A 15,268-nucleotide genomic window follows, 5' to 3' on the forward strand; every position below is an offset into this window, starting at 1 on the left:
GGGAAAGGTCTGGGCCTAAAGCGATGTAAGGACTGTGGTGCTCTGATACTTTAAACAAAATATACAGTTAAAGTAATTCAATGAAATGAGTAAGAATTTTGTTAAACTCTAATGATACAGATACCTGGTAATGCTGTAACAATACAAAAAATAAACACTTGAAAAAATGTCTCTGAAATTAAACATAAACCCTCAGGTTGAGTTATTGATGTTTTTCAGATCTCCACGATGTCCAACCCTGTAAAAACCAAACTGTAGTGTAATCACAAAAGTGAAACTAGAACTTACCATTTGATCACTTATAAAGGAAAATACACATCTAAACAGAAAAGGAGTACTGCTACTTAATGGCTGTTTATACAGTCTATGACTGTATAAAAGGATAACAAAAGTTATTCTTTATGTCACCAAGCATAGCTTCTGCACTTGTTCCCAGAAAAGTTAAAAATTATAATACAGCCCACAGAAGCAATTATTGTGATGTATATTGACCCATTTTGTTTGCTTAAGTCAGTGCTTAATGTGCATCCTGAAAACTGGTATACAAGTGATTAATTCAGTGGTGGGAGTGTTGTATTTATTCATGCTATTTCACATTATGTGAAATATTTGTATTTTCAAATTATCGTGAAAACTGGGGGAGGTACAGAAGTGCAGGTCAGAGATCAGAAGAACTTTATGAATTTAATTTTTTTTTTTTTATATCTTCTTTTACTGCTAATACAGTAAGTTAACTTACCTACAGTCAACAGTTAACCAGGAATGAGTTCAGTCTGCAATCAAAACATCAGCAAATTTTGATGTCTTTATTCCTGCACTTTAGTGAAGTTTTTTCCTCTTATTTAAAATCTTCTGCAAAATTATTGCCTATAAGTTAAAATTACTATGGGCATACTGTGTTGTCCGTCTTCTGAATTCTATGAGGATAAAGGCATTTGCTGGCTATGTGTTTTCACTACATTTTCCTTTTATTTTGAAATGAGTCGCCAGGAAGTAATAATACATTCTAAATATTACCCAACAGTTATTGATAGAATTGTTCTTCATATTACTTCACAGGAGGAAGCAAATAACACTCCTTATCAATGATGACACAACCTTTCATACTCAGGATTGGCAAAGCTCTTTTATTAGAAGCTTAGTTGGGTATTAACGTAGAACATAATCGTTCATATATATTAAGTGGAGTTCCTATTTAAAAAGGGATGTGTGCTCTGTTGAGGAAGGGCTTGTTCTATGTAGGCAATGATCTTATAGTCAAAAAATTACTTCAGTGGTCTGATTTTCAACCATTCCAGTGAATCTCGTAAGAATTTAAATTTATAATTATCTACTACTAAAAGTGACCTGTGGAAAGGGAAAAAAGGGTATTGGAGTATTTGATGTAAATTTCTGTCTCAAAAATTTAAAAGAAAATAACTGCAAACATTATTTTTTGAAGTCAGCTTGCTACCACTGACAGGCTCAGGAGGTGACTGAAAAATGGGGGTGTTCTACATTACATAGTACTGATTGAGGGTGAAGAGCATTCAAGATTCGTATTTTTTTAATACTTGTTTAAATAAACTCCTATGAAGATTCAGAGGAGACAATGTTGGCGCGATACTGTTATTTATTCAGTGCCTCACAGTTGCAATTACATACTGATAATTCTGAATGTGATTTATGAACTTAAAAAGTCTGTCAAAAAAAGGATACAAGACTTGACTCTGAAGAAAAAACAATCACCCTCAAAATCTAAAGGGAAAACCTCTTTTTCTTTGTCCTATTTAAATACGAGGGAAATAAAAGCAAAAAGACTAGACCCTTTTTTCACTTCAGGTCAACTTTTACTAGTGACAGCTACATCAGGGGGATTTATTGAAATGCCAGGGTTTTTTCCCCCTCTATGCATATTTGTATTCTTGCTTTCTAGTTCCACAAATAAAACCCACTCATGCAAATGTTCCTGCACATAACTTACATGCGTAACAAATATGCAGATGCATTTGTATGAATGGTCGATAATTTAGGTATTTTTAAGATATATAAAGAAAAAAATACATTTTAGAGGTGTGGCTTTTTCTTATGATTTTCAGCTGAATTTACTGTGTTCTGTGCAGAATGGCTGTTGATGGTGGGTGTGGGGACACTGGAGACTGGGAAGGTCGCTGGAACCATGTAAAGAAGTTCCTCGAGCGATCTGGACCATTCACACATCCTGATTTCGAGCCAGGCACTCAAGTGAGAAACACTTACTTTAAATAAAAAATTCATAGTGTGTGTTGCAAACTAATGTAAACAGTTTCATTAATTGACCTCCAGCAGTGTATGAATACTAGAACTGCATGAAAAACTTCTGTTTTAATCGGTTGAACATTATGTTGCTAGAAGAACGTATTGAATTCTTTCTATAAGCTTGTATTTCTAAATTGTATGCTGTCAACTACAAGCTTGCTGTCATATATATAAATGCATAACAACATATGAGTTATGCTCTGTCTTTGAGTTCCACATGAAAAACAGCAGCATTTGTCACTCTATTTTTTAAGTAATTAGATACAGTAAGGAATTTCTTGTACTTAAAGAAGGAATTAAGGTTAATATGAGTACTTAAAGAGTTGGGAAAGATGTTTAGTAGGGAATAGCAAAATTTAGACTTTAATTATTTCTTCTTTTTCCTTTTTGGTACATTTTGTTTCAGAGCTTACAGTTGAGTGTATTTTACTGTTACCTTTTTAATGTACTGTTCATTATTTACTAGTTTGAGGCTGGAGTCTAGTAGAACAGTTCAGAGAAAGCAGTTGTAGTTTAAAATGTCAGTTCTTTTTGGCCAGCAATGTTTTCTGTCTGTTTAGATTTATTTTGTATTATGTAAAAATTTTGGAGGAAGAAAACATTATCTCCTTAAACCAAATAATAATAAAGGTGGACCTTGCTTTTTTTTCATGGTCAAAATTAATATGAAGAGAATACTGATACCAACAAAGGTCTTGCTTTTCTGTAAGTTGGGATATAGGAACTGAAGGAACTCAACAACCAATTAAAGTCTGGTATGTAATTACTTCTGCAAGCACAGACTGTTTCATTGATCTAGGTTGTTTTATGTGAAACTTACTAGTCACTGAAAATTTACAATAACACATTTTAAGTATTATAAAGCAAAGGACAAATTATACTTTTTCCTATTTAGTATATTAATTTTTTGTTTTGTATTTTCCGCAGGCTCTTGAGTTTTTGTTAAGCACATGTAAAGTACTAGTTATTGGAGCAGGAGGATTAGGATGCGAACTCCTGAAAAACCTGGTAATTACTCAGTTTTTACCCTTTGCTTCTTTTTTTTTTTTTTTTTGCTTGAGGAAATTATCTTCTCTGTTTTGCTAATTTGGCATTTTTGATTGTATATAGCTACTAAATTTCTAAGTTCTAATAAAAATGTATAAAATATGTGACAATACGGACAATAAACTTGAATGCACTTTGTTAATAAGCTTGAAAGGTGGTAATCTAATGTGTTACATGTTATTTATCTAGCTATCGCAGAGCTTGTCATGAGGGACAACATGGTGCTGTTTGTGAAGTGCAGACAAAAATTCACCTGCAACCTTAGATATGGTCTGATTTTCCCAAATTACCAGATCTAGGAAAACGAAGTAAGCTAAGAACAGATTATGCTCATAAGAATACAAGGAAGTGTTTGGATTACAATGTCTGAAATGTATCTTTTCAGACGAAAAGCAATACTTTAAACTGCCATAAGTAGCTAGTACAAAGTTTAATATTAACAGCGGAAGTTGAATTTAATTTCAGTTTATTTTACATCTTTGGATTAATTCAAAGTGAGGTTAGCATTGCTGGAATTATTTATGTTCTTTCATAGTGAAATTAGTAGAGCCAGACTTTCTGTGTCTGTGGTGACCTTCACGTCCGTGGAATCTGTTTGGCCTTCCTGAGATCGGTAAATGTGAGGTTGTCTGCAGAGCCTGAACATTTCCTCAGAGTTGCATCTTTATTGCTGAATTCAGCCTATGTAATGGCAGCTTTATTGAGTCATACTGAGTTTTCCTGTATGGAAATGGCTAAGGAGGAATAGGTAATAGTGTAAGAACAGGGAAGGAATATTACAGTACTTTCCCTTGTGTACAGATTACCAGAAGATATTCTGTAGTTTTCTTGATACGGTGTTAGTTTATAATGTATTCTCTTACTACGGGTTTGGAAAAGCTTTTTTAAAGTGTTTAAAATGCAGTCACAGGGTCATGTGCTGTCAGATATTTACCCAGTAAATGTGTATAAATTTAATTATCCTATGAATGTGGTTTTTTTATCCTCACAGACACTCATATTTATCGTGGTGTGTCACTGTTACCATACTGTTTGAGTTTGGTAGCTTAGACTAATACTGTACTTTTCTATGCTCCTATGTTATGATAAGAATTTATGTCTTCGCGCATTCCATGGAAAATGTGTGGATTGATATAATAACTTACTATGAAATAACTTTTTTCCTTAGTTTGTACTAACGCACATTAGTGTACTTTACTATTGTATTTATCTACTGCTACTTCAGTATTTGTATGGATTGTGTCTAAGCTTGAGATGATTGATAAATCAGGAGCCTCATTTAAAGCCAGGTATTCCAGATCTCTTAACTTAAGGGTTTTACAGTTCCAGCACTTGTGTATACTTTTGTTCTGATTGCTGGTTTGTTACTGCAATGCTTAGGCAGGATTTTACTTGAAGAGACTATGACAGCTTCAAGGCAGTTTTCTTTCTTTGGGAATTTATTGCTAGTGAATTTAACCTTTGCCCAGAGCTACTGTTTTATGGATTTATTGGGACATAACAAATGCAATCTGTCGATAGCTCATGGGGGGGAGGATTTGTATGGGATAAGGGACTTCATAAGTCTGCTGTGTGCACTTAGTTCCCGTCTCTTCAAAAAGGTTTTAAGTTACCATGATTTGTTTTTATCATTTTCAGAAACATAAGCTTGTAAGTAAATCTAGATTCTGTTCTGTTCTCGATTCATGTATTCATGCCTTTGGGACAATGAATATAAGTTCAATAAAGAGTCCAATCTATACGTTCACGGTATCCCAGGCTTGCTTTTCTCTTTAGCAGGCTCTTCTACTCTGCTTTGATAATATTGAACAAAAGCTGAACATTTATCAATGAAACAAAATTATTGTTCAGCACCGGGGGTATCCAATATGACATACAGAAATTCTTGCTCCTTTTCTTACAGTAATTAATTCTGATTCTGAAAAACTTTAGTCCTGTTCATTTGTTTAATCAGTTTCCCAACAAAGCATTTTAAATACTCATTATGCATGAGATGGCTCTGTGCATTCAGAAAATGTAAAATGAAAAGTTTGGAAGTCTTTATATATTACAAGATTGAGTCTTAAAGGAAAAAAAAATAGGGACAGGAGTCAAATTTATTTGGGGTCGCTTGAGAACATCAGAACACATTTTCTTTCTCTAAACCCAGTGTTTTACAGCATGTATTTTCCTTTAACCACAATTCTCATTGTTTCTTTGTGTGTGACAGATGTTATTACTTTATAAGATCAGACTCCCAGTACAGTTTTAAGTCAATTTTACTTGTAAGTTATTTGCCAAATCTAGTGACGGGCTGCATGCAAACAGAGCAGGTGGAACTTCAGTCAGAGGTTCCACATGTTCTTAGGTAGTGAGGTGACTTTTTGTGTTTGCATTCTGTTCCAGCGCAGAACGCAGTGGGGAATGCTGGCTTATTTTGAACTGTGATTTGAGGGTGGACATATCAGACTCGTTTATGCCAACTGTGAAAATGGCGAATGTTCAAAACCTTAAAATTTTAGAGGAATTAAACTTTGTTTTTCTTTCCCTGCCAAGCAAGGCAGTAGTATGGTATTTCTTCAAATGCTGTTTTTTCTCCCCATGAACACTTGATTTACTCCAGTTGTGGGGGAATACTGCAAATTCCCCTTATAGATCAGCCTACTGCTGACTTCTCTGTGTTATGACTAGGTAGGCTAAAGCAATACTGCGTTTAATAGAACATTGTCTTTGACCATTAAAATGTTTCTAATTCCATCTGTCTAAATATCAGCATTAGCAACCCAACACAGAACGTTCTTTTAACAAAGAATGACCATATAGCTGTCAGCACAGAGAATGAAGAGCAAATATGTTTGTTCCTCCAAAGGTTGCTTTTTCAGCATGTGGAATGAATTCTAGAGCACTGTAAGCATTTAATTTCCTATTTAATGAAGTTGACTATCTTTTTTCACAGGCACTGTCTGGCTTTAGGCAAATCCATGTCATTGACATGGATACTATAGATGTTTCTAATCTTAACCGACAGTTTCTGTTTCGGTAAGTGATATTTTCATGATTTGACTTTTTTTTTTTTTTTTAATGTACCTAAACAAAATTTGTGAATATGAATATTATTTTGGTTGAACAAGATGTAATTAAAGATTACTGAACTTTCATATCACAATAGTTCTCATAATTAACTAAACATTGCTTGTGATTCCTTCTTGTTTTGAGATCTGTGGTGTCATAGTTTGAGTGTGAAGAAAATTAACTTATGTTCCTTACCATTCAAATACAGCTAATGACTAATGGAAAGGGTGACACCTAAGAATAATGCATGCAGATTGAGATATCAATTTTTCTGGTACCCTTTTCTTCCAAGCAACATGAAAAATTGTTGACTTTTTTTTGGTGCTGCTAACTGTAGTTACATGAACATATTTAGATAATTTTAGGGCTCTCATATCTGATGCTTTACAGGGATGTCTTAATATTATCCATACTGATAAATTGTCATACAGTAACAATTAGTAACTTAACTCAGTATTGCAACGCATAGAGTCTGGAAAGGTTGAATTTACTAGAATAACGCATTTGAAATTGTGTGGGTTTTTTCCTCAGACCGAAGGATGTTGGGCGACCAAAAGCAGAAGTTGCAGCAGAATTCCTAAACAGCCGCATTCCCAACTGTGCTGTTGTAGCGTATCCTTTTATAGAGAAGTAGTAGCCCCGAAGGCTTCAAAAAACCTAGAAAACTCTGTGGGTGGTAAGAATATCTAAAGTATTTTGCTGCCATCCTCTCTTTTTCATGAAATAAAGACCAGATTCATTCAGCTGGTGATTGAGAATTCTTTCTCGGTGGCATTAGCATACAGGAAATATGCATGGGGAAAGAAGGCTAAGCTTTAAGAAACTTTTTTGTATGTTTCCACTGAGTCTTTTTATTCAAATGCAATATGCTAATTTTTGCAGAGATAGCGGAATTACAGGTTTATTCTCCAGAGTGTTCTGAGTACGTACTGGTAGGAGATGTTAGTTTAGAAGAGCAGTGCTTACTTATACAGGACTTTGTGAGAGCACATGTTTTGAGCTACTTAAATAGTTTGCCTGCTGAGCTTTCTCCTGCGTGTGACTATCACATTGTGTCCTTTACTTGTTTTGTCAGATGCTACAGCTTCAGCTGTGGGAATTTTGAATCTTTCAATCACTTAGTTTTTTAAAAAGTGTCGTATGAAATTATAGTAATAAATTAGATAATGTTTTGGCTTTAGGTTAGCAAATAGAAAACAGTAAACTTAACTACTTAATGCATATATTCCTTTACTGGGCTTACATTCAGATATTTTAAAAAGATTCAAGACATGGATGAAAGCTTCTATCGACGTAAGTAGTAGTTGTTTGCCTGCCAAACACCTGCTGGTGCTTTAGGGGAACGTTGCAGTTGCTGCTGCTCGCTGCTTTGCCTGGTAGTTAGATTGCTAATTATTTTAGTCTTCTACAGTGTACTGGAAGTAGAAGTAACAGAGAGACAGAACTTAAAAGCATCTGTCATATAGATAATCTAAGGTAGATAATTAAACTACAGTCAGTTCCCCTGAACTGTTATGGACAGAATACTTTGCTTGTCTTAAGATGTATACATTAGTATAGACTGAAAATGATGTTGTTTTTTTCCCCTTAGAGTTTCATATTATTGTTTGTGGACTGGACTCTATAATTGCAAGAAGATGGATAAATGGCATGCTGGTAAAGTCTTCAATCTTTTTAAAGCCTGGTTATTGCTTGAGTATAGAGAACTAAAATTGAACAGATTTGTGTAGAATGTGTCATTAAAATGAGATGAGGGCTGTTGAAACTCACAGCTTTCTATATCTATTTCTGTTTTTTTTTTTTCTTTCTTTTTGTGAACAGGATAAAATGCATGCTCTCTTTCCTGCCTTTTTCTTGAGGAGTGTTAGCCAACATTTTGGCTAGCCAACAATTGTTAGCCAACAATTTGAAATTACCCTGCAGGGGTAATTTCAAAGTTAGATTACATTGTTTGTGACCTTGTGCAGTCAGCTTTTGAAAATTGTAAGAAGGGAAGTTCCACAGCCTCTCTGGATGCTCCCATTGTGAACATTTTTTTTCATTAGCCAAACAGTACTTGTCCTGCTGCAATTTGTAAATGTCATCTTTTGGACCCCCACTGCTACAGAGTAGTAGAAAGCTGGTCATTGAACTGGGTAGTTTTATCATTGTGAATTTGTTTATAAAATAATGATCTTGAGTATTTACCAGTATTTAAAAAACAAACAAACAAAACAACAAAACAAGAATCAACGCCCCAAATCCTTCAAACCAACCAACTGTTCTGGTATACTATAAGGAAATAATTGTATTTATCAGGGTGTAAGGGTAGGAGGAAGTGGAGGGTGAAGATGGTAGATGATATCTTGTGCACTGATAAATAAGTAGTGTTTTATACACTGTGTACGCCTAAAATAAACTGTATATTAAGCATTCAATCTTGTGGCATACCACGAAGAATACATTTTTTAGGATTTTATTTTCTTCTTGCAACTTGTTTAAAAAAAACCAACCAAACAAAACCCAATCCTCCCCTCCCTCTTCTTTGCTAGATGTCATTTTTACATTATGAAGATGGTGTACTGGATCCAAGTTCCATCATACCTTTGATAGATGGAGGGACAGAAGGTTTTAAAGGAAACGTTCGTGTGATTATTCCTGGTATGACAGCATGTGTTGAATGCACGCTTGAGCTTTATCCACCACAGGTAATTGCAACCAGTGATATTTCCTTTTTTTGTATTCCCCTGATTTGTTTGTTTTCTTTTCCTAGTACTATACATAATGTGTTACATGCATTCTTCTGGTTTTCTTGCCCTACTCACACCAGGTCAATTTTCCCATGTGTACTATTGCGTCTATGCCCAGACTACCAGAGCATTGTATTGAGTATGTCAGGATATTGCAGTGGCCAAAGGAGCAACCTTTTGGAGGTAATTAGTATATTGCACTGGTGCTAAACTGACATTTCTCATTTTACCTCATTTGTTTTGAGTTAGGTATACACAACTACTTTTATAAAACACTACTTACTACCTTTTAACCTTATGTGGCTCATTTTCATATTGAATTTTAAGCCTCCTCTGAGCTGGTGATAGATTTTCTCTTCTCAGACTTGCTCTCCAGTTCCATATTTGTTCATATGTTTCTCTCTAACACTGCACAATTTCTTCCCTGACTCAAAGTGTAACCTGTAACAGCCCTATAAATCAGTGAAGTTAAGATAGTTTGTATATAGAATGTGTTAGAACTTACGATGTTTGTAGAAATGATATTTTGATTACTTAAAGTGTCGAGTTTTAATAGCTTAATGGGGTATTTGGTTTAACCCAAATTAAAACAAAGGGATTTTTTGGGGGGGCAAAAAAGAACAGTTTCTGAAGAACTCTTATAACTGTAATTTATTCTTAACTTTGCTGTAGAAGGTGTTGCATTGGATGGAGATGACCCTGAACATATACAGTGGATTTACCAGAAATCTTTAGAAAGAGCATCACAATTTAATATCAAAGGTGTTACATACAGACTCACCCAAGGTAAGGGTATGGCATTTCACTAAGTTTGTGGCATTTGCGATTAGACTTGATTAGCGTTCTTTGTATTTGTTATGACTAAGCTGGCAGCTCTACTGAGAAAGAAATAGTTATTTTCTCCCTTAACATCTTAAAACAGAAACAAGCAGCTTGTTTCCTGTGCCAGCACAAATGTTTTATGATGAATCAGATATTTAGGCATTCATGATGAATCAGAGGAACTTATCTGGGACAAAACTGAACATTCTTTTTGCCATTTTATTTTTAACCTGGAGCAGCTCCACAGTTTACATTACACTGTGACCACTTTTGCTGGGTCGAAGAGTAGGAACAAAAGAACGTGATTGCTTCTTTTAGCAACAGCAATGTTTTATGCCAGTTTAGTCTGGTTAAGACTATAGCATCTGTGCTTTACGGCTGTGTATGCTTCTGTGAGCACTTGCAGAGTGCTGCTACACATTTAATCAGCATTTTAAACGCGAACCAAATAGAAAAGAAGTGGAGAATCTCATACAGAATCTCCAGAATTTGTGGTAACTTCTGTCTGTTTGTTGACTTGTAGTACTGGGAATCCATCTGAAATGCTGGGCTTGAAATGCCACACTTGAACCTCAGTGTGTGCCTTTCTGTCAAAAAAAGGGGGAACTGATTCCTTGTGTATCTTCCTCAGATTCCACCTAGTGTATTGCAGATGGTATTTTTCTTTGCAGCAGTTTATACTGGCTTCTCTAGTACTATTTTTTTGGTACCGATAAATTGAACTCCAATTATGAAATATAGTAATGTACATGCAAATGGCTGCACAGTTTTCAGCATTTGAAGATGGCTTCATTATAAAGTACATAGCAGAAAGAAGGCCAAGATGAAAGTTTTATGCAGGTTTTGTCAGGTATGAAGGGATACAAGTCAATAATGAGAAGCCAGAGGAACTTCAGACTACTTAGGAATTTTCTGTTTTTTTGGCATGCCTGAAAAAAGAGTGAACCTCCTTGTTCCTGATGTACAAACTTGTATGCAAAGGAAATCTTGCTTTGTATCTGTGTATGTGCTATGCTGTTGGACTGGATGGGCTCAGTAAGAATTGTTGGATGAAGATACCAGTACAGTTTGGCAAGCCTGTTCTTGCAGAAGGAATGCCAAAACCAAATATCTTTCCTTTATGCATTTCTCCAGTTAAACAGGAATAGAACGGAGTTCTAAATTAATTTTCAGTGCTAAATACAGAATACTTGTTTTTAGAATTTGTTCTCTTTGTGTGATACCTTCTTTTTCTTAACACACTTGATTCATTCCAAAAGTAAAAAAAAAAAAAAAAAAAGCCAAAGTACTTGGGCAACATACCATTCTACTTTATTGTTACAGAAATTCCTGGAAAGTTTTAAGTACCTTTGGGTGCACGCTTCTGTAATTAGTCTGGCTAAAAGTCGTATCTCAGTATAGTTTCTTGGAAAAGACAAAGTTGTGTGTTTGATTTTTACAGGGGTGGTTAAACGGATTATTCCAGCAGTAGCTTCTACAAATGCAGTAATTGCAGGTATGCTAAAAGAACTTTCACTTCTACTTTAGAGACTTTAGAGTTCTGTAAGGCAAGTAGAGTTTTGTCAATTTGGAATAGAGAACTTGGAGAGAAGAGTAGTAATTTTTAAATGGGTCTGATTTATTCTCAGAGTCTTGTTTCTGTTTTCCGTATAGAAACTCCATGTGTCTGTATAAATTTGAAGCTCATGTATGACTGTGAGAGCAAGCAAATTTTAGACTTGAAAAAAAAGAAATTGGAAAACACAGTAGATAAGCTTAACATAGTCTCAGATGAGGCCAAATCCATAGTGTTAATGCACAGAACTACCAGCTGCCTTCAGATGTTTATTTTACTCTTTACAAATTGTTATACTCAATTTTTTTTTTTTTTGGTCACTTCTTTAGTATAACTCTGTGCACTAATGTCTGTATGTTCTGAGATAGAGCTAGAAAGTGAAGAATTTTTTTGTTTTTCTCATTCCAGCTGTTTGTGCCACTGAGGTTTTTAAAATAGCCACAAGGTATTTCATTTCTTATTAATAACAGACATAATTTCCAACATAATGCCATGTATTGACACTGACATATTTGTTATTATAGTGCATACATTCCTCTCAACAACTACTTGGTGTTTAATGATGTGGATGGATTATACACATACACATTTGAAGCTGAAAGAAAGGTTAGTGCCATTAAAGGCTTGCAGGCTTGTTTCCTTGGGGTTTTTTTTTAATTTCAGCAGTTTGTGTGTATTTCTGAAACCCAATATTGTATCTCTTGGCCCCTAGCACTGAATAATAATATTTGTGAAGTCTTAAAATCAGAACCTACAATGTTATTAGTCTGCTGCTTCTCCAGACGATTGTTTGCAGTGTGTAGGATTTTTTTATTTTTTTTTAACTTCTGTGGTTTTGGCAGCTGATAGTGATGACAGTGGCAGTCTGTCCACATAGAGTAGCAGGACTGGTTACTTCCAGATCAACAGATGTTTTATTCGATGTTCTGGTAATGAAACCTTTTCTTCTGCCCATCAGTTTACCAAAAACTATTGCATAGTATATGTAATGGGATAATTAATTGTTGCCTGTTTAGCCAGAGTTTCTTAATATTTGGAAAAGTAGCTTCTGGTACAGGGAGGTTCTTCAGACAGCTTTTTCTGTGTTGTCTGCTCATGCAACATTGTGTCCTGGTGTGAGGACAGTGGCCAGCCCAGCCCAAACCACCACAGGTTGATATCTCAAGTGTTTCTGCTATGCTACCTGCAGAGGAAAACAGTACTTCGTGTTTTTGAAAGTGAATCCTGAAGATTTCCTCTGTAATACAAGAAAGGTGGTTTACAAAGTAAGGTATGCAATCTTAAGACGACTCACAAGCAAATCTTCTCAAAAAGAGGTTATGATAACCATTGATTTGAAGGTCCATAGTATTAAATTTTATGTCAGATGAAATTTGTTGTTCATAAATACTTTGCTGCTGTTGGGAGCCAGTCAGACGGTGACATGCTTTGTGAGGAATTGGGTTTTGTCATTAATATTTGCAACAGTATTCATATTTCTAGAGATAAAACTTTTTTTAAAAAAAAACCACAAACACACACAAAGTTTTGAGACCTTATTAGCAGCATTTAAAAAATCATATTTAACATAATGTGCATTCTTCTCCTATTTTGTTGTAGGAGAACTGTCCAGCCTGCAGCCAACTTCCTCAAAACATAGAGATTTCCCCATCAGCTAAATTACAGGAGATCTTGGATTACTTGACAAATAATGCTTCATTGTAAGTGTGCAACTATTCTGACTTACTTAATATCTTTTTGTGGTTTAGTGTTTCAAAAAGGTAATTTCTAAATGTGTTTTTACCTGATTGTTTTTTTAAAAAATGTTTTATATATAGGCAAATGAAATCTCCTGCAATCACAGCAACTATGTATGGGGGAAATAAAACACTTTATTTACAGGTAATCTCAACATACGTCATTGTCTTTAATAATTTATTTAAGTTTACTTTCCTGAATTTGAAAAGAAATGTTTTGATTATTTTTTCTTTTTTTTTTTTTTTCCAGACAGTAGCTTCAATTGAAGAACGAACAAGGCCAAATCTTTCCAAAACACTAAAAGGTATCATGCAGTTGTCACCTGCAGATTTTCAAGATACTCCTCTGAACAGAGTCAGTTGGTTTCATCCATCTGTATGGCATGTTTGGCTTTATTTTGCACTGTGTGGTAGAATGTACTTCATTATCCTTTTACGTGCAGTAAAGCTTTCGCAGGTTGCTTAAGGATGAGCTTTGAATTGCCTAAATGTGAAGTGTGGGCAGATGCAGAGGAAAACATTGCAACAAAGCACGCTGACAACTGATGTCAATTAGACATACTTCAGTAGTGTTTTATGTATTTCTTGAGGAGTTCAGTTAGTTTCCTGGTTGAATTAGAAGAATATTAGTTTAGCTAGTGAGCTGTTTGCAGCTTTATTTCATCGTATTTATGGTTTGTGGGAATGGCATTCATAACTTTTTTTCTTTTTAATTTAAAAAAAAAAAAAAGACAAACCATATGGATTTGCTGTACTTAAACTTTTCTTTCTGTTTCAGAATTGGGGCTTGTGGATGGCCAGGAACTTGCAGTTGCTGATGTTACTACACCACAGACTATGTTGTTCAAGCTTCACTTTACCACTTAATTTATTCATAAGTGAACTGCATATACAGCGAGTAAAATCTGTACCCACCTTGTGAAACAAGCGTACTCCGTGGGTGTTAAAGCAACCCGAAATGTTCATGTTAGTACTAGCATTGTTGAAGGTTAGGTAAGACAAATGAATCACCATATTTCAGAATTGTACGTAGAAGCCAATATTTGGTGGATTATATTTGTATAAATGCTTATTAATGTACAGAACTCCAGTGTATAGGGATACCCTTTTTTCCAGTTTTTGTTGTCAAAATGTTAATGCTAATATACTTTCAGACATATGGAAATTTTAAGGTGGCCAAAAGTCTTGTTTTCAACACGTGTGGATGTGTACATTCAAAGAGAAGACCCTTTAAAAGGAAACACAGTGATCTGGCTTTGAATTGTAGCACTCCTGTAGGTTTGCTGAGTCACCATAAAACCAAAAGAGGGCAGTAGATTCAAATGGGCAGGAGATTGAAGTGACTGTTTTCCTCTTATTTGGTCTTGATTTGATAAAGTTTGAGAGGTGTTAAATGTGGAAGAGATGACTTTGTTTCCAAGGTGATCAGCTGTAGGTGAAGACACAGATGTGTCCCCTCGCAGTCCCCAGGCAGCCGCGGTGCACCGTACGCAGGGTTATGTTCAAGTATCATTGGTGCTGTTAAGGTATTTATTAATAAAAAAAATCATAAAGACACCTTAGTTTGTGGCTTATCAGTGGACATTCAAGAGCGTTTATAACCTCGGTTAAAAAACGTCAGGCGTCGCTTGGCTGCTTTAGTTGGAGACTGTGAGTGGTGCCGGTACCTCAGCGTGGATTCCCTGAGGTACTTGGTGCCTATAAACTGTGTTATAACTTTCCATCTTCCAGCCTCGCACTTGAACTGGCCTAAGGGTACTTCAATTTTTAAGCAGATAATTTTTAACAGCCTTGCAGCCTTTGGCAGTGTTGAGAGGCCCCACGTAGGCTTCGGGATTTAAAGCAGCGAGTTGAGGCGTTGGGGTTGGGAATAGCGTGTACGTGGCTTGTTACTTGCGTTTAAGCAGCCGAAGGAAGCGTTAAGAAGCGGGAACTAAAGTCTTTGTAGCATTTAACCCGGAGGAGTTGTCACCACAGCGGGAGGTGGTGGTGGGGGGAGCAGCCAGGGCTGCCCCCCCGCCATGACAGGCCCTGAGGCGGAGGGCGTTGCT

At 35.6% G+C, this 15,268-nt stretch overlaps 2 protein-coding genes across 3 annotated transcripts in view; both read left to right on the plus strand.

Moving 5' to 3' along the window:
- UBA3 (ubiquitin-like modifier activating enzyme 3) overlaps positions 1 to 14,771 on the plus strand; it is a 15,790-nt gene extending 1,019 nt beyond the window's left edge. Inside the window, exons 3-18 of one of the 2 annotated variants that reach the window (XM_009883591.1) lie at positions 2,103 to 2,223; positions 3,205 to 3,285; positions 6,260 to 6,342; positions 6,907 to 6,987; positions 7,625 to 7,668; positions 7,967 to 8,031; positions 8,907 to 9,062; positions 9,185 to 9,287; positions 9,777 to 9,890; positions 11,368 to 11,421; positions 11,890 to 11,926; positions 12,006 to 12,087; positions 13,081 to 13,181; positions 13,299 to 13,362; positions 13,468 to 13,522; positions 13,996 to 14,534. In XM_009883591.1, the coding sequence (XP_009881893.1) occupies positions 2,103 to 2,223; positions 3,205 to 3,285; positions 6,260 to 6,342; positions 6,907 to 6,987; positions 7,625 to 7,668; positions 7,967 to 8,031; positions 8,907 to 9,062; positions 9,185 to 9,287; positions 9,777 to 9,890; positions 11,368 to 11,421; positions 11,890 to 11,926; positions 12,006 to 12,087; positions 13,081 to 13,181; positions 13,299 to 13,362; positions 13,468 to 13,522; positions 13,996 to 14,084 (1,330 nt within the window). In that variant the 3' untranslated portion in view covers positions 14,085 to 14,534. Of the gene's footprint in view, positions 1 to 2,102; positions 2,224 to 3,204; positions 3,286 to 6,259; positions 6,343 to 6,906; positions 6,988 to 7,624; positions 7,669 to 7,966; positions 8,032 to 8,906; positions 9,063 to 9,184; positions 9,288 to 9,776; positions 9,891 to 11,367; positions 11,422 to 11,889; positions 11,927 to 12,005; positions 12,088 to 13,080; positions 13,182 to 13,298; positions 13,363 to 13,467; positions 13,523 to 13,995 lie in introns of both variants that reach the window. The other variant, XM_009883590.1, reaches the window with a different exon arrangement.
- The window catches only part of TMF1 (TATA element modulatory factor 1), an 18,879-nt gene continuing 17,786 nt past the window's right edge, over positions 14,176 to 15,268 (plus strand). The window contains exons 1-2 of the mRNA XM_009883619.1: positions 14,176 to 14,210; positions 14,839 to 14,972. Of these exons, the coding sequence (XP_009881921.1) occupies positions 14,176 to 14,210; positions 14,839 to 14,972 (169 nt within the window). The remainder of the gene's footprint in view (positions 14,211 to 14,838; positions 14,973 to 15,268) is intronic.

Source organism: Charadrius vociferus, unplaced genomic scaffold (assembly GCF_000708025.1).
Source record: "Charadrius vociferus isolate BGI_N301 unplaced genomic scaffold, ASM70802v2 scaffold324, whole genome shotgun sequence".
Classification (NCBI taxonomy): Eukaryota; Metazoa; Chordata; class Aves; order Charadriiformes; family Charadriidae; genus Charadrius; species Charadrius vociferus.